The sequence below is a fragment of the Puntigrus tetrazona genome, chromosome 14 (assembly GCF_018831695.1).
Source record: "Puntigrus tetrazona isolate hp1 chromosome 14, ASM1883169v1, whole genome shotgun sequence".
NCBI classification, from domain to species: Eukaryota; Metazoa; Chordata; class Actinopteri; order Cypriniformes; family Cyprinidae; genus Puntigrus; species Puntigrus tetrazona.
In genome coordinates, this window is record NC_056712.1 from 10398194 (window position 1) to 10425413 (window position 27220).

Consider the following 27220-nt stretch of genomic DNA (forward strand, 5'->3'; position numbering starts at 1 on the left):
CAATTAATCAATACCTTACCAAGTTGTTGCTATATTATAACAATAATAATTCTGGTTGTTGCCAATTGAAACACTAAAATCATGACTGGAGAAATATCTGGACTTTCCCAGATAAAAGCACATGTGACTAGATTTGCTTTTGTATAAAACTACTAATCAAAACATTATTAATAATATTTGTTCTAAGTATATGGAACTTAATCGAATCTTTGTTAAGTGAGACTAGGCTCTCTCTCATATATATATATATATATATATATATATATATATATATATATATATATATATATATATATATATATATATATATATAATATGTGTGTGTGTGTGTGTGTGTATATATATATATATACACACGCGCGCGGCTGGATGAAGTTCGTCGAGTTATCTACATTTGATTAACATTTCCGGTAAACTGAGCTTTTTCAAACACTATGTATTGTTAAAAGCGCTATATAAGTAACGGTGATTGATTGATCTGATTGAAGGGTTCAACTTTTGACCGTCCCAACATGGCGAATTAACGCATCCAACTTCCGGTATCTTCAGTGCGTTGACGTCATGACGCACACTGGTTCAGTCCGAGTATGAAAACAATAAACAACCCGTTGGCCAGAGGACCGTAGAGGACCTGTCGCACATTTCACTAACATTTAACATTAAAAGTGGAACCGAAGTGACCCGTTTCGACAAAAGTATCCTGCTTCAAACGCTGCTTTGGACAACCCGACGTCCAAAAACGAAGAACCAGGGGATTTTGGTGTCAAAGGACAGGAAGTTAGACGGTTTTACCCCTACTTGTACATCGTAGTGCGTGTGTATTATTGTATTCTCCTTTTCACACACTGCCGAGGGGGTTTAGGTCTGTTATGCAGGACTGGTTTCTTGTTCCGCCGCCTCTCTGCTCCCTCTCCCCGTCTGCTCTGGCCCTATGTCTCGGTGGCTCTTCCCCTGGTCGGGCTCAATAAAGAAACGGGCCTGTCGGTACCTCCTGCAACACTACCTGGGCCACTTCTTGGAGGAAAGACTCAGTTTGGACCAGCTGAGCTTGGACCTGTACAATGGCAGCGGGGTCATTAGGGAAATTAACCTGGATGTGTGGGTAAGTGTGGGTTAAGACATGCCTAGGCCAGTTTCCTTGTCCAAGTGGCCCATATTTCAAGTATTTCGCAATATCTAGTCTTGAGTATGAGATCAAAACATCTTGTTAGTCGAAGGAGCACTCATGTTTTCAAGAGTTTGATGACTTGTGCGGATTACATCTTCTTCCTGGTCTTCGGTCAAGGCTTACTAACTTTTGCTTTCACATTTTTTTGTGTAATTAGTGTTTATCATCTTTGTATATTTTTGTGGAGTTAGTTTTGGAGTTGGCCCTGCAAAGGAGAGGTAATAAGTCAGTGTAGACATGGAACAAATGACTGTAAATATGTTTAAATTAATTACAATGTAAATAAATAGAAGTGTACAGCATTATGTTATAATTTAACCACTTTTTAAAATATTATTTAAAAATATACAGTATAAATTGGGTTATTATGCATACATATATACATATATATATATATATATATATATATATATATATATATATATATATATATATATATATACATACACCTTTTCAGTTTATATTCTATGACATCTAAAAACTTTTAATCTAGCACAACATTTTGACACCTTCTGTTGTTCCATGCGATCAGTCGCCATCCAGATTTCCTAACTATTCTCCGAATCCTCTTTTTTTAGGCAGTGAATGAGTTGTTGGACTCATTGGGAGCTCCGCTGGAGATTGTTGAAGGCTTCGTGAACAGCATTGCGGTGACTATTCCCTGGGCGGCGCTTGTGACAGAACACTGCACCCTTGAAGTCACTGGATTGCAAATAACATGCAGACCCAAATACAGAACCAGTGAGTTCTGTGGAGCACTCGTTTGGTTCAGTAAAGCCATAGTTTACACAGGACTAACTTATTGTTTAATTGTATTTTCTCTGATCTCTGTTAGACGGCAACTGGGATTCCCAAGGGTGGTCGTCATGCATGACATCCAGCATGCAGCTGGCCCAGGAGTGCCTGAAGGACCCACCCGAGGCGTCAGAAGAACCGCCTGCTCCACTGGAGGGGCTGGAGATGTTTGCACAGACCATTGAGACAGGTGTGTAGCATTTCTTGTGCCTAGGAGAGTGGTTCAGTGCATTTGTATTTGTTGCATTGTGAAGTAAAACAGTTCGTTGACTGGCTAACTGTATATAGTCACGTCTTGGTTGTGTGTTTGCAGTCTTACGTCGAATAAAAGTCACCTTTCTGGACACTATCGTGCGAGTAGAACACCATTCCCTGGACGCTGAGACTGGGGTCGCCTTAGAGATGCGCATTAAACGGTGAGGCCATGAATTACATCTTTGTTGTTTATTGTTGTTGTTGTTGTTATTATTATTATTAAGTATGGTGCTGTGCCAGATATGATTACCCAGGTAGATATACCATTGAAGAATTGGATTTGTAAAACTTTGATTCTGTTCTTTCACAAATAACCACTTCAAAAGAAAACAGCATAACAGACTTAAAAAAAAAAAAATTCTGACCCATAAATATATATAAAAAGTTGCTATTCTGTTTTGTATTTAATGCTCTAATATTTAATGTATTCTTGTTATTGTAATTTGCAAAATGTAATTTATTCAATGTTGAATTTTTAGCATCATTGCTCCAGTGTGTCACAGTCCTTCAAAAATCATTCTTATATACTTATAGCTATCAATTTTCAAAACTGTTGTGCTGCTTAATATCTTTTTTTAAATATACATATATATATATATATATATATATATATATATATATATATATATATATATATATATATATATATTTGAGTTGTATGATGAATAGAAGATTCAAAAGAACAATTTATGAGAAGACATTTTTTGTAAATAAATGTCTTTACTTTCACATTGGATCATTTTATATGTCCTCGCTAAATAAGATTTAATTTCTAAATTGTAATCACCCTAAACCTTTGAACAGTGTTACTGTTGCGGAAATGAAATTTTTCAAAGTCAAAATGCTTGAAAACTTTTGAATTCCTTTAGCTGATTTACAGGTTACACTAAAAATACTGATTGACTCGCTCATAAACATCAATCATATTCTTCAGAACAGAACTTGCATGCTTGACTCTCTAGAGCAGGGTTGCCAGGTCAGTGGTTTTCCTGTGAATTGGGCTGCTTTACCATTGTTGCAACAGGTTGTTTTTCAATACGTGATATTTAACACGCATGTAAAAATAGGTTTTATACACTATTTTCTTGAAATGAGATTGGGCTGGTTTTGGACTAGCTTTGAGTAGCAATTGGGTGGGTTTTGCTCTGAAATCCTGGCAACTCTGTTCTATAGTGAATTTCATTGTTTGTGACCAATCTGTGTTCTGTCCCTGATGGTAACGTGTGATCCTGCAGAGTGGACTATTGTGATGAGGCTGTGAGAGACTCAAGCCAGACAGTGCCTGTAGACATCCACCAGCCACCAGCCTTCCTGCACAAGATCCTTCAGCTCAACTCTGTGCAGCTGCTCTATGAGACTCTCGGAGGATCCCAGGTCAGGGAAACGATGCAATCTGTTATTTAGTGGCTTTGCAGATTTCACTAAAACGCTAGCTTGTGTATTCATGTTTAACACGGTGTATTGAGAATACTATTGCCTCTCATGTGGCTTTGGTTAAAAGCGTCTTCTAAATGAATAAATATAAACGCTAGCAAATATGAAGTTTCGGTCAGTAATGCGCAGTGAATTTCAATTCGTTCATTTAGGGGCTAGATCAATCTGTTGACATGATGAGCAGCAGGGAGACGGATGATAAAATGGAAGAAAATGACAAAGATGATAATGTCTCCGATGCCCCTCAATCATTACATCCCACCCCGAAGCCCCCTGAGCCTCTGCTGATTGGACAATGCTCTGGATTCATTGAGACGACGGTCAAAATCAAACAGAATGAAATGCTGCCTGGGCCCAAGGTTTGTGTGCGCAATAAAAATAAAGACTGAATAATTTGACTTCATCATTAATGAAGGAGTATAATTAGTACAAAACTGAATATTTATATTACTTTCCTTATTAACTGACATGAATTTCCTCTTAGTTTGAGTTGGACGGTAAAGTGGGGTGTCTTCACCTGCTGCTGTCCCCCAGTCAGATCACACACCTGACGGACCTCCTGTCTTCCCTCTGCATCGAGACGTCAGGTAACACGAGCACTCTGTTCTGTGTTTCATCGCCTTGTGTCATGTTCAGATTACTCCCTTTTCAAATGAGACACATCAGCAATAATCATATGGCTGTTTGCACCAGCCTTAAGGGCATAGTTCATTCAAAGCTGAAAGTTATTTCAAACCTTAATATGGTTTCCAGGAGCTGTATATTTACTTGTATTTTTTTTAATGCAGTGATTAGAACAGATGCTGAGCATATATTTAAATTAATTGTATATACTTAGTATTGTGTAAAATACATTTGTTTTACTTTATAAATATTTTATTATTTAAATGACAAATTAACATTAAAATGCTAAAACATATTTTACTGTCTAACCCCAAGGTTTGATAAACACAGTAAGGATAATGATATTGATGCTATCGGTTCAAAATGAGAGATCACGTGTGGAATAGAACTTGTTCTTTTGCCTGGATGTTCTTGTCTGATTGACCGTGTCCCATGAAAAGACTGCTCTTTCTCTGTGTTGTCAGATGGAGGTGGTGGTGGTCTGTCCGGTGGGGGTGTTTCTAGGCCTCTGGGTTCTGATGATCTGCGATTGATCGAAGAGGATCTCAGTAAGCAGCTGAACTCAGAAATGTATGACAGAGATCTGGAGCTGGAAGCAGAACCGTATGTCACTACCATGGAGAACGGAGGTGAGACGAGAACAGTCAATATTCAAGGTCAATATTCTAGATCATTACAGAATTATAATTATACTTACAGATTGGTGTATTTCTATATTGATGTTTTTTTTTCAGCAAGCATGTGAATTTCTATGAATGGCATACCTGCTTACATTTGCTGAATTGTATGTTGTACAACCGGAGTGTGAAAAAAAAATTATTGTACAATATGCAATATGCTCATCCTGACCTTAATTTTCATATGTGACAGTATTTATGCCTGGAAGCAATAGAAGTTATTTAAAACAAATTTTTTAATTATATGAATGCCATAATGCTTTTTGCCTTTCAGCTGGTGTATGCAATGCATAAGAACTTTCACATCAGTTTGTGTCTTAAGCCCAATTTGTTTCTTACTTTGACATAGGATACAGTCCATAAAATATAGGTTTTAATCTGATCATAAATAAGTCTTATAAGTTAAGATTCAGACTCTTGACAAAAAAAAATACAGTGTTAGAAATTATTTTCCTCTTCTGTTTTCATTTTCTGGAACTATTTACAGTTCAGTGTTTTGACAAAATTTCTTTTTTTTCTCTCTTGTTTCTCAGAGATGTTTTTTTCGATGGGTCCTGGCTGTATGACCAGCAGTGTCTTGTCAACACGCTCTGGGAGTGAACTGTCAGACAGCGATATGGAGTCGTCCATTCATAGCCAGAGCAGCCTGGTTCAAACAAACCCTCTGTCTCCACAGGTCAGTGCAGCTATGGCCTCAGTTGTGTAAAGGTCTAATGAAGTTCAGCCTACACTTTCAAAACTCACTTGCAGCAATGTTTAACTTTAAAAAAAGTCTGTCAACCTGTTGTGCATCAGCTATCTACTTACAATATATGATTGCACTTTTATGCATCTCTTACAGGGAATACTCAACTGTCCTCGTCGTTATCCTGTACCAGGATCCTTAGCTAGTTTGCCTCAATGTAGCAGACCTCCCAGTATGTATCTAAACCTGTTTTAAACAATGCATGCTGTGTGTGTGTCACTGCATTCCATTAAATTTTTCTCTTGCAATCCGTCATCAGTCTTTGTTTTTTGTTTTTTTCTAATAGAACGGTCGTCAAGAAGCGGTCAATCAGAGCCTCTCAAACCAGACTCTTTGCTCCGCCTCTCTCTGGGCGGAATCACACTTACTCTGTTAGAGCAGGACCCCCCTCCCGGGCCTGACGGGCTCTCCTCATTGGCTGAGGTGTCACAGTTGTTTTTCCGTGAGCTTGGCTTCTTTAAGGACAGCATGTTCAGTGAGAGAGACTTTCACAATCTGAGAGGAAACTTTGCTAAAGCATGTCCCCATTCCCACATCAGGTACGCCAGGAATTACCTGCTATATTCACCTACAGTATATGCATGTGCACACACTCTTTTTGACTGTCTCTGGTCTTTAGGGTCACAGGTGCAGCAGTGCAGCTGGCATGTGAGATGCGTAGCGCAGGGCGGCACACCCGAGCCACGACCTCTGACCTCTCCTTCAGCAGGCTGGAACTGCTGGAGTGCCTGTGGAACTCAGATGGTCCACAGTACACTGAGGTACACAGCATACCTGCAAGCTCTTACAACCAAATTATTCATCAGGCCTTTTGAATTGCTTTTTTGAACTCGGTAATAAAATTTGCAAGATTGTTGTTGTTTTTTTTCTTGAGTTAGAATAGTAAGTCATCAAGGTTTACCTTACCATAATCTCATTTACAGTGCAGATTTTAAAACAATATTTTATGTATTATATAAGTGCACTTCAGCTGTAAATGTACAGTCAATTTCAGTAATATTATAAGATAACTTTTATTATTGTTGTATTAATGAATTTGTGTTATGTCAGCAGCATTACGCATACTACTCTTGTAGCTTCATAAAATTGCAGATGTCACATGGACTATTTTATTGATGTCCCTGCGACCTTTTTGGACCATAAATATGTCAGTTTCAGTGCTGTCTGTGGGAGGGTCAGAAAGCTCTTTAATTTTATCAAAAAATATCTTGATTTGTGTTCTAAAGATAAACAAAGGCGCTGTGTTTGGTTTGGAACAACATGAAAGTAACCAACTAATGACGTAACTTTTAATACTGGGTAAACAATCTCTTCAAGTGTTACTAATTCGTTTTTCTGAACATTCCCACCCTATCTCGGACCTCTTAAAGTTGAAATTGGGATTAAATAGCTGAATCTTGAAGAATACTTGCAAATGACTTTCACTATGTTTGGCTGGCCTTCACGTACTGGCCAAATGTCTAATAGCTTTTAAAACTCTCTTATTTAAAGCAAAGTTACACCATTTTGTAGAGTAAAATTTTAAATCACTGTTGCTCTCTAGACCACAATCTGGACTTTCAAAACAGTCAAGAGATCATTGAAATCAGAAAATTACCAGTTCGTTCACCAGATCGTTACAGTGGTGTAATGGTGTAATACAGTCACACGCCAACAGCTAAGGGAGAATTTTAAACAGATGTGAGTTATGACAACTCATTCGGCCAGAAGTTTGACATCATGCAGGCTGATGAAGGTTCTGGAAGAGTTTCTTCAAAATCAGCATCTGTGTCCACACGTTTTCTTTTCCAAGCTCTTGCAGTTCCAGTCAGCCGGTCTCTTTACTATGGGCACCACTGCCAGACCCTGTGCCCAGTTCCATCACAGTCTGTCTGAGAAGCACATGCGTAAGGTACTACAGTGCTGTGACATGGATTTGTGAGAAGTGTCTTTTATACTTGCAGGTCTATATGAAAGTGTTTTTCTTGTTTTCCTATAGAGTGGAAGCAGGCGTCGTGTGATACGCAGGGACAGCTCTCTGCGAGTTGAGCTCGGGGAGCTCTGCTCTGAGCTGGACCTGGACATTGTAGGCCGGCTGGAGGACATATTGGAGGCCCTGAGGCACTGTCCGGCGCCGCCTCAAAGAAACAAAGCACAGGCTTCAGAGGTCACTAAACTCACCTTATCAAATGCCACAACCTCAGTAAAATTATATAAAAATTTTAACCTTGCACAGTAAAATTGTTTGTAATGTAGAGTTTATTCCTCTGTCTTTTTCTCTGCAGTCTCATTTGTTGGAGCTCCATTCTTCTCTCCTGCTTCAATCTCCTTATGCCGTTTTGAAGGTCCGTTTCCCCATCCCTGACCTTCGACCCCTGGGGCTGAGGCGGCCTCTGAGCCAGCGTGCAGTGCGCAATGAGATCTTGAGCTTGCAGATCTCTAATCTGGAGCTGAAGTCTCAGCAGGGGCCAGACGTTCAGCAGGATGGCCCCTGCAGCCCAGGGGCCAAACTCACCAAGCTACTGGAGGCCTGTTTCACTGATATGCATGGTGAGGCATCCGTTTGTTTTAATCAGTTATCGTATCCACCTTTTTCCTCAATGCAGAAGTAAGCCTTTGAGTGATGCCTCCGGTTCATTAGACTCTATATGTAAAAACCGAGGAAAATAACGATGTATGGTAAACCGTAAAACTGTTTAAACTACAAACCAGTGTGTTCATTATTATATGTAAGATAATACATTAAAATAACATAAGACACACCGAATTTCAATATCATGCAGCAAGACTAACTGTTTTGTACAGCAAAAAAAAAAAATAGCTGGACGCATAAGAGACTGGTAGCTATACCCATAGAATTTACAAATGGCGGCGCCTATTTTTACATCAGGAAAAAGGTAGATACACTATCGTTTAGAAATGTGAGGACAGTAGAATTTATTTCTAAGCAATTAATACAGCAAGGAAACTATTAATGAATCAATCAATAGTGACAGTTTGGAATGTTAGAAAAGATTTCTGTTTCAAATAAATGCTGTTCTTTTTGTAACCATATCCATCAAACAATCCTGTTAAAATATATCATGGTTTCCACAAGATATATTAAGCAGCACAGCTGTTTAAATAAAGATATTTAAAAGTATTACACATCTGGATGCTGAACATTTAGCTTTGTATTCCTGAAATAACTTACATTTTACAATATATTACAATATAAATTGCTGCTGCTTTTTCATGATTATTTTAAGAGTACAACTGTATAGTATCACCCTAAACTTTTGAATGATTATGTACATGTATTAACAAATCAAAATATTGTTATTATTGCTAATATTGAATGTTGGAAGCCAAACAGTTGCTAGTAGCTGTTGACTTCCCTACTATTTTTACTAAAATATGTAAGTCAGTAGTTACCAGTAGTTGTTTGGTTGCCAACATTCTTTTTTTAAGATTCCTTTTAATAATAATGATCAAATCCTGCTGGATAAAATACAGTTATTAAGCTCTTTTTATTAGTTTTTTTTAGATTTCTTTTTCAGTCTGTTTGGATTCATTTTAAGGTCTAATGTTCAGGATGCAGTGGTATTTTCTTTCTAAACGCTGTATGTGTGTGATTCAGGAGTGTATGAGGGCTGGGACGGAGAGACATTTCCCTGTATCCGTGTGCAAAAGAGCCCAGATCCACAGAACCCTGATGGTATTCCCAGGTGAGCTAGAGAGTTTACATGTGTCTGAGATTATGCTATGAGTACAATAAAATGTTATAACAGCCTTTTGTTGGATAAAAGCAACCAAGCATTCTTAGTTTCCTCTCTCTTTTCCTCTCTCTAGGATTCAGATACGAGTGAATGAAGGAGCGGATTCTGACAGTATGGGTGTTTGTGAAGGGCTGAACAGGGATCTGGGGTTGGGCTCCATGTCTCTAGAGAACCCCTGTGAACTCCGAGAGAAGAACAGCTCTCCTTTCTCCTCCAACCGCACTATGTTTGAGACAGAAGAGGTACATCCGCTCTTTCTGTCCGTCCTTCTGTCTGTCTGTCTTTCATTCCTACACTTGACTCGTTTTCTGTGTCTGTCTCAGATGGTGATCCCAGCAGACCCAGAGGAGATGGATGAGTTTCAGACTCAGTGTATATGTCAGTGTCAGTATGTGGTGGATATCACGTTTCCTGTAGCCTACATTCTCCTGCCCAGTAAAGAGGCTTTTTTAAGCATTTATAACAGGTATTCATTCCTCAACAGTTTTTGAAAAAAATTATATTCAAACATTGACTTTTTAATGCATTAACAACATTTAATGTCCATTTCAGATTATATGCATGTTGTGTTAGATACAATTGAAATTAAAAAAATAAATGCTATGTAAAAATACGTGTTTGACTGATATCAAGTTCCGCTATCTCTTTCTCCCCAGGATTAATAATGATCTGTTGATGTGGGAGCCTCCTCCACCTCCTCCGTCCCCTCCTCCGGCTCCTCCTTCTTCTTTTCAGAGTTCTCGCAGTCCCTCCCACCAGTACAGACCTGAGGAAGATGAATTTTACCTCTGTAAATCTGCCTTCAGGCTGGGTCAGTCACACTCATCCGTTTCAAATGTTGAATTATGAACTTTTTTTAATTGTTTATATACTATTTTTGCAAGTATTTTGTACATGCTTCTACTTTTATATTTTCAGTCTTAATTTTAATTGTAGTTTTTGTTACTTTTTTTTGTTAGCCTTTTATTTCAGATTTTGATATAGCTTTAATTGATTTTAGTTTTAGTAATTTCATCTTAATTATTCATTCATTTATTTAATTTACTTTGGTTGCTAAGGCAATTTTTTTTATTATTTTATTTTATTTATCATTTTAGTTAACAGCAACGACAATGTTTTGGCTTCTAATTATTCTTGTTTTCACTCATCTCAGAATCTGACTCTGAGGACGAGGAGTCTCAGTTCTTCTCATCCAACCAATCAAAACGAAGGAAACCATTAGAGCCTCAGTCCAGCCACGCCCTCAGTCTGCTCTGTTTAACAGTGCTGATTGGCAAAGGTCGTCTCCAAGCCATGACGGATTGCAAGGTAAATTTGAAAAAAAAAAACAAACAAAAAAAAACTGCATGATAAAATTGACCCATTGTCACAATAAAAATATGATTAAAGTTGACACCAGTGACAGTAAAAATTCGCTTTTTTTTTTTTTTTTTTTTTTACTTTGAAGAATGAAGCTGGACGTAAAATGGACCTCTGTCATGGAGAACTCATTTTGGACTTGGAAGGAGGAAAGATTTTTAGTGTGACGCAACACCAGAACAATCCCAATCTCAACTTCCTGACCATAGAAAGCAGAAGAGTAGAGCTGTACCATAAAGGTAAGCTGTTAAACCATTACAAATGACATCTAGTTTCTTATACTCCTTTTAGTTTTTGCATGGGAAAAAGTTATTATCCTATTCTGAAGTGCAAAATTAGTTTTTGTGTCTTTGACTCTTTATATAGCTGAGGTCCCAGACTCCCCTATTCCTGTGAAGCTGGAAATGCCCAGGTTCACTTCCCCGGGTCACCTGGATCCTACCATTTACCCCACAGAGGTGGGGGTGAGCAGTGTTGGTGGCCGAGAAACTGATGTTCAGATGCTCTCGACTGCCATCAAGATCACATTAGATCTTGAAAGGAATGTAAAGGTCTGTGTTATCTCATCCTCTTGTCGCCTGTCAGTTGGGTTAATTATGGGATGATTGTTGTTTGTTTGTCAATTAATAAGTATTTATCTCTTTTTCTTTCCAGGAGTTTCTGGTCGCACTGCGACTCCATGGTGCTACTTTACGACATCACATGGCATTATCCAATCATAGCTGGCATGAGCAGGTACCTGTTAGTAACTACATTAGATATCAACTTTAAATAGGTGTGTGGATCTATCATGAATGTTTGACTAATGTGGATTTTTAATATGCCTGTATTTCTGTTAAATTATTAATCTTATACAAAATAAAAGTGTTGTGTGTGTGTGTGTGTGTGTATATATATATATATATATATATATATATATATATATATATATATATATATATATATATATATACACACACACACACACATACTCACACCTATTAGAAGTATTATTTTTTTCTGCATTCTATATCAATGCTATTTTAACACTGAGATATTTTACTAGGGTTTTTTTTATATATATATATATATATATATATATATATATATATTATTTTTTTATAAATTTTTACTCCATTTTTTTGTTATTTTGGTGTATCAAGTTAAATGGAATTAAATAAGAAATGTTTGCTACTGTGTTGCAACTATGAATTTATTAAAAAAGGTTAGATTGCTGTATTGTATTTGTCAGCATTTTTTTGAATGCAAACTCAAATGTGTTTTTTTTATTTATAGTTTTATTTTCAGTTAATTATAATAACATGTTCTCTATACAGATTGTTGATTTCCTTGATGTCATTGATGATGACATTTTAGGCTACACCCCACCTGCCGTCATCACGGTCCTTCACACACACCTAGCCACCTGTGCAGTGGACTACAGGTATTGTAGAAACACCGAATATTTGGTCTGACTACACAGTTCATTCTGTAAACGTTTTTTTCTTAATTCCTCCCTCCAGGCCGCTTTATCTTCCTCTGCGAGTTTTGTTTACAGCTGAGTCCTTTTCTTTATCCAGCAACATCATTGTGGACACTGCAACCTTTCACCTCAGGTACTGGTCACTGCGGTGTGATCCTAAATTCATCCTGAGATTAATTGATTGGACCTAACAGCTCTGAAATCTTCTTTTAGGTTTATCTTAGATGACTCTGCGTTGTACCTATCTGATAAATGTGAAAGTGATACTGTGGATTTGAGACGAGGTACAGGAAAAACATAGCTTGTAAAATCTTGTTTTGCATTAATGTCTGTAGGTGAGACCTCTCTCATTACATTCTTTTTGTGTGTCTCAGACTATGTGTGTGTGTTAGACATTGATCTGCTGGAACTGGCCATAACAACTTGGAAAGGAACAGACTCAAGTAAACTGGTTAGTTTCTTGCCAACTTCCACTGGCTTGAAAGTTTCAATAGCATTTATCATCTAGCTATATTATTCACATTTTTTTACATACAGTGTGCATTGTAAGTAAATTAATTTCTATAACTGTGTGTATGTGACAGGTCCCAGTTTATTTTATCATTTAGCTCAAGATTTTATATAAATTAATTAAAAGAAATAATGTAAATAATTTACTTATATTAGTAATAGTATATATATATATATATATATATATATATATATATATATATATATATATATATATATATATTAATCATGAGTTAATTACATCTAAAAGAATTTACAATGTTTTTATATTAAATGTATTTTTATGTGAAGTAAACTATAGAAATTTAAATGTAGAAATGTAGAAATGAATGTATTTATGTATGTATTTAATGTATTTATAAATACATTATAAATATACAAAACACACATTATGTGAAAAAAAAAAAAAAAACTTATTTTGGATGTGATTAATCACGATTAATCGTTTGAAAGCACTATTTTACATCACTTATTATCTTTGAATTAAAATGTAAGCTAGACTAATCCCAGTATTTTGAGTTCAAATTTGTATTATTAATTTATAAACAAGTTACCCTTTAATTTCACATCTTATGCAGATTTTTTTTTTTATTAGGTAAATTACTTTCTCTGTTTTTAGCTCCCATATTGTTAATAACTATCTGTATTTCTTTAATAATATTTTTGCAGACTCAGCCGCTGTTCGAGCTTCGTTGTTCTAATAATGTAGTTCACGTGCACACCTGTGCTGACTCGTGTGCTGCTCTGGTTAACATGCTGCAGTACCTGGTTTCTCAGGGTGACCTTCACCCTCCCCCTCGCCACACATCCCCCACAGAGATCGCCGGACAGAAACTTCTGGTATGGTTTTTATTATTTTTTTCAGCTGTAGTATTAACTTCTTTCTCCCATTTGTATTGAGCTCTAAAATCTCTCTCTTTTAGCTGTCAGAAAGTCCTGCCTCCCTTCCTCCCTGCCCTCCAGCAGAGACAGCAGAGATTAACCAGTGTGACCTCACAGATGCCTTGATTGACACAGAGAGAATCCTACAGGAAGAGACCCAAGATTCTGGTAATACTTGAGATGTTGTTTATATATACAAGGCAAATCTATAACAACAAAGCGTGCAGCATGAAGTAAGAGTGGTTCATGGCTAATCTTTTACACGTCTTGAAATTCTCGCCAAGGCTGCATTTATTTATTCTAAAAGACAGACAAATCAATAGCATTGTGAAGTATTATGATTGTAATTCAAAATAAGTTTTCTGTCTGAATATATTTTAAAATGCAATTTTCAGCATCATTACTCCAGTCTTCAGTGTCACATGATCCTTCAGAAATATGCTGATATGCTGCTCAGATATATTTCTTATTTCAAAAGCAGCTGTGCTGATATTTGTTTCCGGGTGTGAACAGAATTAATTTGAAGTGGAAAACATTTATAACATTATAAATGAATTTACTGTCACATTTGATTGAGTTAATGCACCTTTGCTGAATGAAAGTATAACCAAAAAGTCAGCAAACTTGAGGGTTGTAGGTTAATGGTCGTTTACTGATGTGTGTTTATAAAGCAGGCTCTCCCTCCATTCGCCGAGCCTCACCTGTCTCAGTCTATCTGTTTCCTGGAGAAGCCCCCAAGCTCCGCCCCTCTGTTTTAGAAGGGGAGGAGTCTGATATCGATGGACTGGTCACCACGGCTATGGAAGCTCAAGCAGATATGATGTCAGAGGAAGAATCGGAGGGTTCCACCGACAACGACGATTTCTGCATCCTAGAGGCTCCTGGGATGGGCATCCCAGTATGTACCCCGTTTTTAGAATATTCTCCAACTTTTAATTAAAAACTAATGTCATAATTGCGTAGAAACAGGCGAGTAATTCATTGTTTAAACATGAACTCGAGAAAGACTTTTCTTGCAGTGCAGTCTCTCTCTCTGACAGCCTAGAGACGGTGAGCCTGTGGTGACGGTGCTCTCCCAGGGCACTATAAAGGTGCGGGATGGTTACTACTCTCATCCTCGGGGCAGTTCAGATCTTCTGCGTGCCCCGGCCCGCTTTCCAGTGCCTCAGAACAGAGTGGTGCTCCGAGAGGTGTCTGTCGTCTGGCACCTGTACGGCGGCAAAGACTTCGGTGGCAAACCAAGCTCAGCCCACACACCACACAGCCATAAGTGAGTACAGACTTCAAGGATGTTTGTGGAAAAAATGACTTTTTTACTACAATGTTGCACTCCCACAATGTTGCTTTCACAGGGCGACAAGTTCTGAAACAAAGCTCTATAAAAGCGCTGCTTGTGCGAAAATGTCTTAACATTGAAATCACATGCTACGAAATGTTGGTGTGTCACAGAGTTCGCTCAACTGCTCCTGGAGCCCGTGGTTCTCCCTCTCGTTCAGCGGGGCCCTCGAGGCCCCAGAACTCCTGGCGGTGGGTTGGAGGAAGTGGACGGCAGCACACGCTGCTCATGGAGATACAACTGACAAAGGTATAACGTTTTTTTTGATCAGTGATTGAAGATTTAGAAAGCTTTGTTTGTAGTTCTATAGCCTCTCACTCTCTCTTCAGGTCAGTTTCCAGCATGAGACGTACCCAGTGGTGGCTCCCCCTGCTGCAGGACTAGATGCAGATGGACCCGGCCTCGGAGAGCAGCCTATTTCCCGCCAAGTGTTTATCGTCCAGGAACTGGAGGTGCGAGACCGTCTGGCTTCCTCTCAAATCAACAAGTTCCTGTATCTGTACACCAGTGAGAGCATGCCGCGCAGAGCACACTCCAATATGGTGAGTTAGAGAGCAGGATACAAGTGAAGTTTGTGTTTGTGTTCGTGTTCTTACACCGGCTCAATTGTTGCTGCAGTTGACTGTGAAGGCGCTGCAGGTGATGCCTGAATCGGGTCTGGGTGGACCAGAGTGCTGTCTGAGAGTCAGTCTGTTACCACTTCGTCTCAATATTGACCAGGTACTCATTATGCAATACATTTTTTTGGCAGAGAACAAATGTTTCATACCAGGCTCTGTACCAGTCACATTTGTTTTCTTGTTCTAGGATGCACTTTTCTTCTTGAAGGACTTTTTCAGTAACATGGCTGCAGGAGTTAATCCCTATTTATCCATCGACCCTGCAGCCGAGGGTAAGTCTGCCCCCAGTGAATGAATGAAGGAATTTGTTTATTGTTTATTTGTTACTTTCTGATTTATTATTTGTTTATTATGTTGAATTGACTTTATTTTTTTTAGTTTTTATTTAGTTTTTTTATTTAGATTGTTCTTTTGGTTGCATTTTTATATATATATATATATATATATATATATATATATATATATATATATATATATATATATATATATATATATATACTTTTAGATTTGCTAATTTTACTGCTTCCAACTTTAACATTTGTGATTTAATCAGGATTGTGATCTGTGTCATAATCATAGCATTAATCACAGTCATAGACTGATAAATCACAATTAATCACAAATTTAAAATACTAGGATTTATCAATAAATGTGTAACAAAGTAGTTTAAGGAAACATAACTTTTCACACCTCCACCATGTAACTTATTCTTTTATCATCTTCTGTTTTTATTCAGCCAAACCACATTGCTTGAATCCCAGTGAACATTTACCCAACAATTATCAAAAGTATTTCTAAATAAATGCAACAAAATATTTTCTTGCGACCTTTCACAAAGTATTACGACACAAATGGATCATGAAGAAGAACTGCCCCTTTTCTGCAGCTGCATTAGAGCTAGCATTAGCATCACGCTACATAAGACATTTTGAGATTAATAGTACACTTTTACTCAACTCACTTTTAGCCCCCATCGTGTGTTTGTACCAGCCTCCTTTTGCGGTCACATGTGGAATTTGGTCATTTACTGTTGTTAAAACATGCCATTTATAGCCTTTTTTGTATCATTGTACAAATTAATTTCAGATATAACGTTCATTATGAAAATATACAAATCCCAAGAAAATCTAACCACATCCTATCGTGATCGTGTGTTTAATATAATCTATAGGGGTTGTTTATTTCTTCTCTGTAAAAGCCTTAACTTGTATTCCCTGGCTGTTATTTATTTATTTCTGTTACTTGCGACTGTCTGCTCTTCGTTCTTAAGTTGGCAGGTATACATGCAGAGTATTATGCACATTATTAAAAGGATCTATTTTCATATTTATTTGTCTGTATACACTTTGGGCGGTCACGGTGCGTTATAAAAGTAGCCCAAAAACCACACCGCATGCACAGCTCTGTAATTTTTCCAGCGACAGCATTTTCAAAATAGCCAAACTGTGCTGAAAACCGTGACGCCTGGCAACACTGGTTCGCTGTACCCTTATCACACAGATAACCTTCAGCGCTCCAATGATGGCAAGACTTTGAGCTCAAACCTTATCAAATAATTAAGTTGTGTTAAAAAAAAAAACATGGTAATTATTGTAATTAAATTTACAAAAATCTAATTTTTCACTGGAGAATATAAATTTAAAATGGGGGGAATTATTACTATGAAATAAATGTTTTTCTCTAATACAGATTGGCCACAATATATAAAGAATATATTTCTGATGTGGCTTCCATGGTCAGATGAAACTAAAAAAGAATTTATATGAGAGAAATATATGAGATATGAGAAAATATACAAATTTAAACACATATTTTTATTTGTACACGTTTATTTAGCCTATTTTTTTAACTGTATTTGTGTATTGGCGTTCTTCTTCCAGTGAGGACTGATGTTCCTCAGAAGGCTTCAGAAGACGCAGATCCTGGCTCTGGACTGGGACATGATATGGCTGCTTCTGTAGAAACGACCTACAGTGAGCAGAGTTCATCCTCCGCTGGCTCCTCGTCCTCCTCTGACCAGCCCATCTACTTCAGGTACGCATTCTCAACCACATGACAGTATTCAACAAAACAACTGTGTACACCGAAATCAATGTCCTTTCCCACTTCTTTCTCTTAAAGAGAGTTCCGTTTCACCTCTGAAGTTCCCATCTGGCTGGACTATCACGGGAAGCATGTGGTTATTGAGCAGGTTGGCGATCGCTTATAAAATAACTGATGCTTTATGTTCAGGCAATCATAGTCAGGTTATCTGTGTGGTTTCTGTGCTAAGCTTAAACACTGCAACGAAACCCTCCAGAACTTCCATTTTTTTGTTTTAACTGTATATAGTAACATAAATCATCTCTTGTTTCCTAGGGAACGTTTGCAGGCATCCTGATTGGTCTGGCGCAGCTGAACTGCTCTGAACTAAAGCTGAAGAGATTGTGCTGTAGACATGGGTAAACACCTCTTCGATCTTTAATTTTTTTTCCCCGCTTTACCATTTTAAAACGAGATCTGAAGAGTGATTTGTTTTGTTTCAGGCTTCTGGGTGTTGATAAGGTGATTCAGTATGCTGTGAACGAATGGCTCACAGACATCAGGAAGAACCAGCTGCCGGGGATTCTGGGAGGTGTTGGTCCCATGCATTCTGTCGTCCAACTCTGTGAGTGTGGGACGTCACATCTAGACATCGCCGTCTTTCTTTTAACTGCTCAGACTGAAATCAGTCCCATAGTTATTTGAATTCAAAGGTTGATCTTGAGTAGTCCGGTTTGCGATGAAGCGTTGTGTTCTCTGCAGTCCATGGTGTGCGTGATTTGTTCTGGATGCCGATAGAGCAGTACCGGAAGGATGGGCGTATTATCCGAGGCCTCCAGAGGGGGGCGGCATCGTTTGGCACTTCTACAGCCTCTGCCGCTCTAGAGCTCAGCAACAGACTAGTGCAAGCAATTCAGGTATATACTGCACACTCACATATATAAACAAAATATTACTGAGCCATACTAGTAATTTGTTTTTGTTACTCATATATTATATATAATTTATTTTCTATATTTTATTATATACATTTTTAGATTTTTACATTTTAGTTATACCTTAATTTAAGCATTATTTTATGTTTTTAGTTTACCATGTCAATACATATTTTTGTTTTTATCATTATTATTCTCATTCATATTATTTTATTTTGGATATATATTTATTTTATTATTATTATTATTGGGGGATGTTGTTTGTGTTGTATTTCTTTTTTCTGTTTCTTTTTTTCTTATGTTATATTTGTTGGCTTGATTAAAAATTTTGATTTGGAATTCTATTTATTCAGTTAATGTTTTTATTTTTATTTATTATTTTTTTTCCCCCAAGGCCACTGCTGAGACAGTATATGACATCTTATCTCCGACTCCGCCTCTGACTCGTTACATCACCGAGGGACGTCCCACTCCCCGTCCCAGACGCACCCCTCAACCAGCTGACCTCAGAGAGGGTGTGGCCAAGGCCTATGACACCGTCAGAGAGGTACGTACAACCCTGTGTTATATGTTCATCTCTGTGATGATTTAGTTTGTTTAATATATGTATGATACAAAGCGTTTCATGGCTAGTCTGGCTCTCTTTATCACTTATCTTTCTCAGGGAGTGATTGACACGGCTCAGACCCTGTGTGACGTCGCGTCTCGTGGTCACGAGCAGAAAGGTCTTCCTGGAGCAGTGGGTGGGGTTTTGCGTCAGATCCCGCCCACTGTAGTCCGTCCACTTATAGTTGCCTCAGAGGCCACTTCGAACCTACTGGGAGGAATGCGGAACCAAATTAAACCAGATGCGCGGAAAGAGGACTTCTTAAAATGGCGCACCGAGGATGGCCAAGAATGAGATGGACGGGCGTCAATGAAGTGATTTTTGTTAGTGTGAATGTGAGCGTGTGAATGCGAGTTCACCTGTGAGTATCAATGCAAAAACAAAGGACAAAAAAAATGGAAACTGAACCATTTTTAAGTGGCTTCCACGTAGTTGCACACATTCTTTCATGCAATGCAAATGTTTCGATCTTGCACTTTTGCTCTAGACAGCCAAGTGCAGCTCAGTCTCATCTTGTCGTATTGAAACGTATGCAATCATATCAGTCTGTAACCCTGTTTACCTGTGAGCTCAAGACCAGACGTTTCTTTTCCCTCTCCGAAACTCTCGTTTAACATCTGATTCAATCGATATTCTCCCTTCCAAGTATTTCAGACATATTGTTGAAGTGAATTACTCAATTAGGTAAGGTGAAACGCTTATCGAATGCATTGAGGTGGCCTTACCGTACTTTTCTTTTAACACTAGGCAAGTGATTCTTCTTTGTCCTCTGTATCCTGATGTCTTTGTGCCATAATTCTACTTCATCGACATTTATAAAGATCTTCTTTTAAACTCTTTAAGCCTAAAAATAATGCATTCGTTATTTGAGTGATGCAGTCTTTTGTATGGGAGGAATCGTTTAATTCTCTTCATCGTCTTTCAGAATTTAATGAAGGATTATTGTCTTGTCTTTTTTTTTTGGGTGAATCTCGCAAAATGTCCAGGTCATATTTGACCCCAAAATCAAACGATAAAAGTAAATAATTATATTTCGCATTGAAGAAAATCAAGCCGAATTTAGGCATCGCATTGCAACTTGGATATTGCACATTTAATTCCTAATTTCATTTTCATTTACGTAATGCAGTATTTTCTTTTTTTCTCTCAGTATAAAGTCAGTACAACATATACCATCATTATAAATAAATACTTTGCCATTTTATTATTGTTTATTAGTAGGTTTTTTGGATTGAAATGCGGTTAAATTGTCATGGAAAAAATACACAACACGCACAAAAAAAATATTTTGGGTAAAATACATTTTTTGTGTGTGTGTGTGTGTGTTTTGTTTTTGATGTGAAATATGACCCAGGCTCATTCTTGACCGATTCAACCTTTTATCTGCCATTTAATCCTCAATCAAACGTGCTTGCTTTCGTCTCATTAGTTGCCTTCCTACATTTTTTAAATATTTTATTTAGTGTGTAATAATGGCTAGTGAAATGTAAAAACTGATAGTGTTGAGCATTTGATGTCTGTGTGCAGGAAGAAGTGGTGGGGAATGGGTGACGTTACATTCACTTTTTTGTTAATTGCATAACAGCGTGACGGAAGTGAGTTCTTGGCGTGTTTTTATTTGTCTAATTATGTACAGTGTGTTTGAGCGAGTGCGTCAGGATATGCATGTTTGTGTATTGATGGCTGACTGGCTGGCTATGTGATTCATAGCTATCAGTGCGTTTGTTTCCTCTGTAATTACAACTATATCATACGCTGTAAGAATTACCTGTATAGTACCAAGACGATGTGTAAACAAATTAATACAAAAAAAGGAATAAAAAAATGTGCATTTGAAAAATATTTTAATTTGCTATTGTAAATGTTGCGTCCACAAAGGCAATAATAGTGCAATTTAATAAATAATTTTATATAGCTTGCTAAGGATATTTTTATTTTTGTACCATCCTAGAAAATTACGTTAATAGATTTAAACAAACAATTTTTTAAAACTTTTTTTTTTTTTTTTTTTTTTTTTTTTTTTTTTGTCTCACAGCAAACAACGTTTTCTCCCCTGATATGACATACATGTATTGTCTTTTTTTTCTAAAACCCACTTGCTGCATTATTACAAGTTAATTTTATAAAATAGAAAAATAATCTTGGTAAAATTAATAGCCTATAATTAGCAGAAATGTCAATGTCAAATGTGAGGGTAAAGTTAGATCAAACCCATTTTACCCATCAGATTACAGATTTTTGTTTGGAAGATTTTATGATAATTTAGCACTTTTTGTTTGACATTCAAACCCACTAAAGAAACTAATATTTATATAATTGTAATTTAGACTCAAACTAATCATTGACATTAAACCATAATATTCTAGATTAAATAGAAATGATTACATATACTCCGCTTATAAGGACGTAATGCAGTTATTTATTTTTTACTGAACTTTCAAAATGTAAAGGCAGGTTCTGTGCATATTTCTCATATTATATATTTTGTATGTACAAATTGAGACAATTTTAATAAAATAAAACAAAAGTTAAAATAAAAAAACACTAAAATAATTAGAATATTTTAAATAAGAATATTTCCAATTCATTTAGCGGAGACTGTTCTTTTAGATTTTTGAAAGACTATAGATTCTAAATCGAAAATTAGCAAAAATTTAGTTTGAAAATTTTTAATTTTGAATAATTTTAATTTTATATATAAATAATATATATATATATTATATATATATTTATGAATAATTTTATATTATATATATATATATTATTTATTTTATTTTATTTTTATTTTTTTATTTTTTTGTAATGACAAAAAACATTAATGATAAATATTTTCCTTTTAGAAAAGTCGTATTTATTTGAGGAACACAAGTAAAGTAAAACAAATGATGAATTTGATCGCCAGCTACAGTATCTCTGCGGGCGGAACCAAATACACCGCGCTTTTGTTTCCCCGTGGGCTTGTTTTAGAGGTTGCAATACATTCATCGCCAAAACGCATGTGGTTGTTGTTTGTAACGTAACGTTTTTATAATCCGTAAACTTTGCTTCTGAAATACATAGCCACATAGTGTCAAAATGAAGCTTTTAACACATAACATGTTAACATCCCACGTGAAAGGTGTGACTAAAGGATATCCACTTATTATCAAGGTGAGCTTGACGCACAGTGCAGTTTTATTAATAATTATTATATAGTTTTGAGACGACGTTACACATTAACGCAGCACGCAGCAGTCGTTTAGGGCGGATTTTAAACTGCAAAACCTAACTTGCAAGCTTTTTTTAGGATCACATCGCTCGTGGTTACAGGGAAGCCGCGTTTCTGTGAAGTTAAGGTTTTAATTCTACATTTAAACGTACGCGGGAAATAAGTTAAATCAACGTGAGTGTCGGAGCTTGAAATGTCAACTGCCGAAGATTAATGCGTAGTTGTATGCAGCTGTAAAAGGTGTGTGTGTGTATTTTATGCGTTTTGAATGTTGAATCTGACTCTCTGTCTTCTCGTGAATGAAGGCAACAGAAGTGAAAGTGAACGAGCTGGAGTTCAATGCTCAGTTTGTGAGGCGAATGATTCCTAAGCTGGAGTGGAGCGCTTTGATCCAGGCAGCGGAATGGGTGAGTGGAGATCATGTGTCATTTCAGTGATATTTAATAAGAGGCTGAATTTGTACAGCTTTCCAGTAGGTACCGTTTAAAAAGCATCGATCTTTGTCTGTGCGCCACGCATCAGTATCTGCTGATATTAACATATCTCCCATTGCATCACTCACAATTGTGGATTCATGAGGTGTTTTTAACAGCTCGGACAGACTCAAGACCTGCCCGGCGCTCTCATGCAAGACTATGAAAACGATGAGGAGTTCCTGCGTAAAGTTCACAGGATCCTTCTGGAGGTGAGACCCATCAGATGTCTTATAGGAAGTGCTGAATGTTTTGGTAACGGTTTAGTAGCTTCCTGTGGTCCCTTTTCTCACGTCCGGGGTTCTCAGAAGCGTTTATTGAGTTCCCATGTGCCCCAGGAGCAAAAAAATGAAATCCAGTATAGCATTCCGGTTAATTCCCATTTGAGAATGAATGCTAATAGCGTTGTTCTCTTTCTTCATAGGTTGAGGTTATAGAGGGATGTTTACAGTGTCCCGAATCTGGCAGAGAGTTCCCAATCTCCAAAGGTGTTCCCAACATGTTACTCAATGAAGGCGAGTAGATCAAGATGCTACACGCGTCCCAAAAGGAAAGATATCAACTATCAGACCCACATTTTGGAAGTGGCATTTTATTCCAGTGATAATGGAGAGAAGCATAAGACCGTAATTCACAGGTTTTTCTGATTTATAGAGTCATACAACTACTGTCTCTAAACTTGAGGTCACTTTGCATTTGGTTACTATGAGAATTAACTTTTTGTTGTTTCTGTCATTATATATTGTGCTTTGTAAAATACAAAATAAATGTGTATTGATTTAGGTATTAGTAGATTCTTTTTTTCTAAACAATTAGTCTGCTATTACTTGTTGGTGCGACCTACAAATAATATCAGTTTCTTATAATAATAATAATAATAATAATAATAATAATAATAATAATAGTGTGTTGTAAATATAAATATTGTTTAAGTTTCAGTTGCTTTTGTGTCTCTTCAGTTTATATATAAAGTACAGACCAAAAGTTTGGACACACCCTCTCATTCAAAGAGTTTTCTTTATTTTCATGATTATGAAAATTGTAGATTCACACTGAAGGCATCAAAACTATGAATTAACACATGTGGAATTGTATACATAACAAAAAAATTGTGAAACAACTGAAAATGTCATATTCTAGGTCCTTCAAAGTAGCCACCTTTTGCTTTGATTACTGCTTTGCACACTCTTGGCATTCTCTTGATGAGCTTCAAGAGGTAGTCACCTGAAATGGTCTTCCAGAGTTCCCAGAGATGCTTAGCACTTGTTGGCCCTTTAGCCTTCCCTCTGTGGTCCAGCTCACCCCAAACCATCTGATTGAGTTCAGGTCCGGTGACTGAAGGCCAGGTGATCTGGCGCAGCACTCCATCACTCTCCTTCTTGGTCAAATAGCCCTTACACAACCTGGAGGTGTTTGGGGTCATTGTCCTGTTGAAAATTAAATGATGGTCCAACTAAACGCAAACCGGATGGAACAGCATGCCGCTGCAAGATGCTGTGGTAGCCATGCTGGTTCAGTATGCCTTCAATTTTTAAAAATCCCCAACAGTGTCACCAGCAAAGCACCCCCACACCATCACACCTGCTCCTCCATGCTTCACGGTGGGAACCAGGCATGTAGAGTCCATCCGTTGACCTTTTCTGCGTTGCACAAAGACACGGTTGTTGGAACCAAAGATCTCAAATTTGGACTCAGACCAAAGCACAGATTTCCACTGGTCTAATGTCCATTCCTTGTGTTCTTTAGCCCAAACAAATCTCTTCTGCTTGTAGCCTGTCCTTAGCAGTGGTTTCCTAGCAGATATTCTTCCATGAAGGCCTGATTCACACTGTCTCCTCTTAACAGTTGTTCTAGAGATGTGTCTGCTGCTAGAACTCTGTGTGGCATTGACCTGGCCTCTAATCTGAGCTGCTGTTAACCTGTGATTTCTGAGGCTGGTGACTCGGATGAACTTATCCTCCGCAGCAGAGGTGACTCTTGGTCTTCCTTTCCTGAGGCAGTCCATATGCGAGCCAGTTTCTTTGTAGCGCTTGATGGTTTTTGTGACTGTACTTGGGGACACTTTCAAAGTTTTCCCAATTTTTCGGACTGACTGACCTTCATTTCTTAAAGTAATGATGGCCACTCATTTTCTTTACTTAGCTGCTTTTTTCTTGCCATAATACAAATTCTAACAGTCTATTCAGTGGGACTATCAGCTGTGTATCCACCTGACTTCTGCACAACACAACTGATGGTCCCAACCCCATTTATAAGGCAAGAAATCCCACTTATTAAACCTGACAGGGCACACCTGTGAAGTGAAGACCATTTCAGGTGACTGTACTGTGTGTGTGTTCAATTCAATTCAAGTTTATTTGTAAGCTTTTTACTCTTCAAAGAGATTATGACAAAAGCAAATCGTTCCACAGACATAAGCAAGTCACCACACAACAGGATGCAAAAAATGCAGTAATCAAGATAGATTTAGTCCAGACAAAGAGTGGCTATTTTGAAGAACCTGGAGACAAAAGAATATGACATATGCTTTCTAAAAGATTGTCTTTCACACTTTATCCCCTAACATTACAGGAAGGTTATTCCCACATCGACCACCTTTTAATACGAGGAACTCATAGTTTTGATGCCGGGTTGTCAGAAGTGTGAATCTAACAGTACTTTGTAATCAATTACAAGTGCAGAGAGGATAAAACTGATGTGAAATAAAGAAAAACTGAAGCTTGTTTTTGAGATGAGAAGTAATCCAGTAGATGTCATGAATGCAAACTTCTTGGTCTGTACTGATTTTGTAACATGAGTGTGTGTGTGTGTATATGTGTACGTTTATATATCCATATGTTTGTATATATATATAAGGAGCACCTCTGTTTTATTGTATATATATGTGTATATATGTGTATATATATATATATATATATATATATATATATATATATATATATATATAATATTTTATCTGTCCCTAAATTGAGATTTTATGTGTAAATAATGTTTTATATTCATATTATAACAGGTGTCATGTTAATCACCATGTGGATGTAAGATGGTTAACCACTAAGTTAAAGATTAACTACACACAAACACACCTTTTACGTTTTTCATTACTATTTAGGTTTACTAATTTTATATTTAGTAGAGTTTATTTTTTTATTTCTTATTTCTTTAGTATGTTTAGTTATTTAACTTAACGAACCTAAAGCGTATTTCAGTTGTCAGTTTTCATTAAGTATTTCTAGTTCCTTTTTATTTCAGCTACACTGAATAATTCGCAACAATAACCCACGAAGCTCCCGTAGTCTCGTTATATGTCTGTGTAAGCCTGTAGTCAGTGTGCTTGTTTGAGATTATCTTGGCCAGCTGTAGTAGTTTCTTGGAACAAACTCTGCCAAGGACTTATTCATATCACACAGAAACCTCTGAGAGCAAGATGACGTGGCAAGGCAGCGACTATATTTAGTTTGAGGGAGGTTAAAAGAAAAAAAAAAGGGATAAATTCTCCAGCTCTCCACTTTTAAATATTACATTGCAATACTGCAAAGAACCACCAGAGCGGCCCTGCGCCTTTCATCCGTCCGCCGCCGCCAGATGGCGCTCGAGGCCCCGCGTCCACGTCAGATTATTCCACGTTCCATTCGGAAGCAGAGATCAAACGACGAATTCGTGTTTAAACAAGAAAGTAGCCGCTCCGTGGAAACGGGTTCAGCCTTTGAAAAAAAACCCCAGTCCTCTGGTGTCTCTCTTTGGTTCCTAATATCTCATTTCTTCGAGGCTTTTGGTGTCGTATACCTTCTGCCTTCTCTTGAAGTTCAATTACAGCCCTCTTGGCCAAACTATAATAATGTCATAATGGAGAGGTGGAGAGAGCGGCTTTAAAGCTGTTTTTCGAAAGATTAACGATCGTGTAGACGGTGAACTGTAATTAACAATGAGAAGAAAGATAGGGAGTGGAAGTAAAGTAAGAAAGTGAAGGGTGCGCGAAATGAAAGGATGGGGAAGCTTGGATTGAGGCCTTTTATTTCTATCATTTCTCTCCAGGAAACAAAATGGAGGGTGAAATTAATATCCAGTAAATCTGTTTTAAATGTGTCCAGTGGGGCTTTTTTTAAACGGGTCTGTTAAATGCGTGAGGGAAATATTGGATTAGAAAAGAACATTGTCTTATTTCCAAGGTAAACAAATTAAGAAGCAGTCAGTCAGTAACTTCAGCCTGCTGCGGTGGATGTTTGACTGTTTGTAAAGATTTTTCTTAAATATGAGGCTGCTGCTTGGAAACACGGACTCCAAAAAAGTGTCAGCATTGTTATGCAATGATGCCATCTGGAAAAGTTTGTGAGAAATACTGACATAACATTTCACAGGAAAACTGCTAAA

The 27220-nt window shown here is 37.3% G+C and overlaps 2 protein-coding genes across 5 annotated transcripts; both read left to right on the top strand.

Moving 5' to 3' along the window:
• The first annotated feature begins 577 nt into the window (after nt 1-577).
• atg2a (autophagy related 2A) lies at nt 578-21087 on the top strand. Of its 4 annotated transcripts, none has more exons than XM_043256948.1 (42): nt 578-1102; nt 1747-1909; nt 2004-2153; nt 2277-2379; nt 3454-3592; nt 3805-4011; nt 4137-4239; nt 4741-4932; nt 5487-5629; nt 5795-5870; nt 5985-6237; nt 6318-6459; nt 7491-7589; nt 7677-7844; nt 7963-8227; nt 9297-9384; nt 9509-9677; nt 9759-9901; nt 10092-10246; nt 10589-10743; nt 10883-11033; nt 11161-11345; nt 11449-11529; nt 12111-12217; nt 12297-12389; nt 12470-12540; nt 12631-12707; nt 13436-13606; nt 13690-13816; nt 14320-14546; nt 14689-14918; nt 15098-15233; nt 15314-15526; nt 15603-15704; nt 15792-15876; nt 17485-17638; nt 17726-17795; nt 17963-18045; nt 18130-18251; nt 18389-18543; nt 18956-19108; nt 19226-21087. In XM_043256948.1, exons 1-42 carry the CDS (start codon nt 932-934, stop codon nt 19460-19462), a joined length of 6114 nt encoding a protein of 2037 aa, XP_043112883.1. In that variant the 5' UTR covers nt 578-931; the 3' UTR covers nt 19463-21087. The 4 variants fall into 4 exon arrangements, with proteins under 4 accessions (XP_043112883.1, XP_043112884.1, XP_043112885.1 ...); XM_043256949.1 differs by having other exon boundaries at nt 14323-14546; XM_043256950.1 differs by having other exon boundaries at nt 4741-4905.
• A 1033-nt stretch (nt 21088-22120) lies between these two features.
• On the top strand, nt 22121-23631 carry trmt112 (tRNA methyltransferase activator subunit 11-2). Its single transcript, XM_043257593.1, has 4 exons — nt 22121-22318; nt 22682-22783; nt 22969-23061; nt 23274-23631. Exons 1-4 carry the CDS (start codon nt 22244-22246, stop codon nt 23370-23372), a joined length of 369 nt encoding a protein of 122 aa, XP_043113528.1. The 5' UTR covers nt 22121-22243; the 3' UTR covers nt 23373-23631.
• Nucleotides 23632-27220: the final 3589 nt, after the last annotated feature.